The 3,400-nt window shown below is 43.4% G+C and overlaps 1 protein-coding gene across 1 annotated transcript; it reads right to left on the bottom strand.

The window, feature by feature from the left end:
• On the bottom strand, positions 1–2,500 carry LOC119306610 (glutathione S-transferase T3-like). The gene is made up of 4 exons (XM_037582787.1): positions 2,066–2,500; positions 1,205–1,469; positions 324–1,121; positions 1–210 (listed from the first exon to the last, which is right to left on the bottom strand). Exons 1-3 carry the CDS (start codon positions 2,260–2,262, stop codon positions 333–335), a joined length of 1,251 nt encoding a protein of 416 aa, XP_037438684.1. The 5' UTR covers positions 2,263–2,500; the 3' UTR covers positions 1–210; positions 324–332.
• Positions 2,501–3,400: the final 900 nt, after the last annotated feature.

Raw genomic sequence — 3,400 nt, 5'->3', positions numbered from 1 at the left:
ATTAGAAAACAATTTTTGGAAGTACTTAAGCAAGAAGTTGACATACATAAATAACTAGCTCGAGACCAACAGAAATCTATTGATAATAACTACTTCTGTCAACAAAACAAAAACAAGCTTGTGCACTCCTGAAGCATCAGTACTAGGACATGAACCACATTGCTTCATTGGCTGTTCTTCTCTCTTCATTCATCAAACAGGAACAGGTTCCTGCATACAAAAAGCGTGGAGGTTAAACAATTATCATATTGAATAGTTGTATAATGCAACATCTTAGAACCTGGCATGATACAACAAAGCCTCATAGGAACACAAAACCATACCTTCCAAACTTATTGACGAGCGTTGGGGAATAACTCCTCCCGCATCAATTTAAGTGCAATCGCATGCTCAGCTTTCTGAAACTCGGTCATCCCTGCCATATCTTGTGTCAATAATTTACCGTACTGTTCTAGCATTTTCCCTCTTGTTTTTGCCTCCTTGTTCTCCTTCGCTGCAAGGAGAATGAGCCTCGACGACTCAAGTTTATCGGCTGCAATACGTTTTTGAACCTCAAGGACATCCGTGCGACTTTTAGTAGCTTCTTTTTGGGCTTCTAAGAATTTCTCAAGCTCTTCTAAATCCTCTGACTTCAACTTTTTTTTGTCATTGCCATTCCCATCTCTTTTAGCTGTTTTAGTACCTGGAGGCCGTGGGATATCATCACTATCAGCTGCCTCATGATCCTCTGCCTTCCCCAGGTCGGCCACATCTATTTTCTTCAATCCATTCAGTTCTGCATTGTACGTAGACCACTTCGGATAGTGACGAACAACCTGCCAGGTACTTTCCAGAAGAAATGGTCCTCCGTGTCTGTTCTCATATGCTTTGTGGACTTTCTCCATCAATTGCTGATTGGACTGCCCACTAGCATATACACCGCTAATCTCCCCGTGGATGGAATGGAAATTATTTATCATTTTGTTAACTCGATGCCATCGGTTCATAGCTTGATTGACTTGTCTTTTGCGATCTGAGGGGGTGTTGCTATTGTAGTCCGCGACCACATCTCCCCAATATTTGTCATTCTTCTTGAAATTACCACCGATAGGATCATTTGAGTTCTTGAGCCAAGCACTCATCTATATTGTAAACAAAAAGCTTATGTGAATATTGGCATAGCCATATGGAGTACTAAATATGATAAATATAATGGTTAACTTACCAATCTATCATCCTCCTCTGATGTCCATGGCAATCTCTTCATAGTTTTACCTTCTCCTGCATCATCCGCAATTTCAACATGGGTACGTTTGGATCGTTTCTTCACTGCTGTAATTGGATTCTTTTGAGATGCAAATGTCAGCGGTGCCGCGAAATTAGCACCATGTGTCATGGCTGGTGGAGGAGGAATTTGTTGTGGAAGACTGAAGCTCGATGAATTGTTCAAATAATTTACAAAACCACCAGGTGGGTAAACATCATTTCCCCTAAAAGAATGTAGACACTCAAACATAAGAAATGCGTGTATGTTCATATAGCCTCAGTTCAGCGAAGAATTTATGAACATGTGCTACTACAAATTATTACACAATAACTAAAGCAAGGCTGAGTAATTGCATCTGGATTATTGTTACGAAACGATCATGAACTAATTCATTGCATCCGGATTATTTTCGTGAAACCATCCTTAGAACAAGAGTACGCATATGGTTATTGAAAATTAATTCTTATAATACTTAATCAACAAGTGCACAAATTGGACTAGTAAAAATTGCACTGATTATTTGCATGATCCGGCACTGAAATGGGCATGATCTAGAAAAATAAATAATGTGACTAATGTATCAGTATATGAATCATCACCTCGTTGTACAACATGATCTGGCGCAAGCTTAATTCTCATAATAGACTATATAGCATTGGACTGATACAAAATTAAAACTGCACAAATTGACTTGAAACAAATTTAGATGGAAGATCGACCGTACTGTCCAGATCCAAAGATTAATCAGGCACCTACTTGAACGAGCACATATGAAAGCTTAATCTTAGAAGTATGGAACTAGAGGACGGTGAAACTTACCAATCAACTTGAAGGGAAGAATCGGATCTAGCGGCAGCATGCCCAGCCAACCAAGCGTTCGATGCCGCTACGGCTGCTGCGGCAGCTTTAGGTCGCCCCATCGGCAGGGGAGGGGCGCCATATTTTGGGTCTTGTCCGTCTGGTCCGTCCATCACCTGGGATGGGGGCGCCGCTTTCTTCCTCCCATGGCCAGCCATGTTGGTGCTCAAGGAACCTGCAAGTCGCACGGGTGGAAGATGGAGTCTGCTGCTGTGGATTTATGGGGGCAGCGGGCCTAGGTTTCTTCTGGCGGGCTCCAGGATCGGGATGAGAAATTTGGCGCGCAGGACGGGCGAGAAGGAAGAGAGGCGCGCCAAGAAGAAAATTTTCGCGCGAGGCAACGAGAAGGATCCGGCTGTGGCCGTTCGGCGCACGGATCACAGATCGCGTCAAAATCGGGGCTAAGATGTCATCGCTTAATTAAGCGAAGGCAAGACCTTTTTTTCGGTTTCTCTCTCCTCCACCTCAACATTTAATCTACGTGGCACTACTAAGCTAGCACCATTGTACATGCCGCGCATGTGGACGGAAGGGCCAGCGAAATGGGACGGAACCATAATTTGCAAGCTCACGGTCCATGTCCGTTTTAGTTGGGTATTTGTTGCTGCATGCATCGGCGAACTTTATGTTGACTGGCACCGATTTGACGGATCAAATCAACGACGATTCTTTCGCCAGAAGAATGAGAGCATATGCATAGTAGTATTCCACAGTTCCTTCTCTTCTTTTGCATGGACGGTTCCAAGTTTCCAGTTTTGGCTCTTGCTCCTGTTCTCTAGTCCAAGAATGGCTTGCCGCGTCCGCCCAAAATCACAGCACCACATGCATCCTGCAGCTGTGGAATTTCTCCATGATGCATGGCACATGCGCCACGCGCTCCAACGACCGTCCGTGAGCATGCATCGCACTCGTACGCGTGTGCATGTGCTTGTTTTTCGCGGAAATGACTACAAAGCCTGACTAGACTGGCTAACAGCAATATGGGCTGGCCAAATTAGTTCTTTTGCACGGCAAGCCATGACCATGCGGAGACTTTCCAGAGATCCATAGCGACGACGTACGCCGATCCAAGTCAATTGTCATTGGCATGACGTCCATGTTCTAGAGCTTATGTCATACTTCCTCCGTTTTTGAATATAAGTTTTTTTTAGAGTTTTCAATACAAGCTACATAAGATGTTATATAAATGTATTTTAGAGTGTGATTTTGCTTCGTATGTAGTATGTATTGACATCTTTAAAAAGTCTTATATTTGGAAATGGGAAGAGTACATCTCTCTCTCTCTCTCTCTCTCTC

Source organism: Triticum dicoccoides, chromosome 5B (genome assembly GCF_002162155.2).
Source record: "Triticum dicoccoides isolate Atlit2015 ecotype Zavitan chromosome 5B, WEW_v2.0, whole genome shotgun sequence".
NCBI lineage: Eukaryota > Viridiplantae > Streptophyta > Magnoliopsida > Poales > Poaceae > Triticum > Triticum dicoccoides.
This window is presented reverse-complemented; position numbering and strand designations above follow the sequence as displayed.

Bases quoted from the DNA above. Each gene is read 5' to 3' on its own strand.
- LOC119306610 (XM_037582787.1), bottom strand. From the start codon at position 2,262: ATGGCTGGCCATGGGAGGAAGAAAGCGGCGCCCCCATCCCAGGTGATG. The intron at 1,470-2,065 runs GTAAGTTTCACC...ACATTCTTTTAG, and splicing joins TCTTCCCTTCAAGTTGATTG to GGGAAATGATGTTTACCCAC. The intron at 1,122-1,204 runs GTAAGTTAACCA...TTTACAATATAG, and splicing joins CAGAGGAGGATGATAGATTG to ATGAGTGCTTGGCTCAAGAA.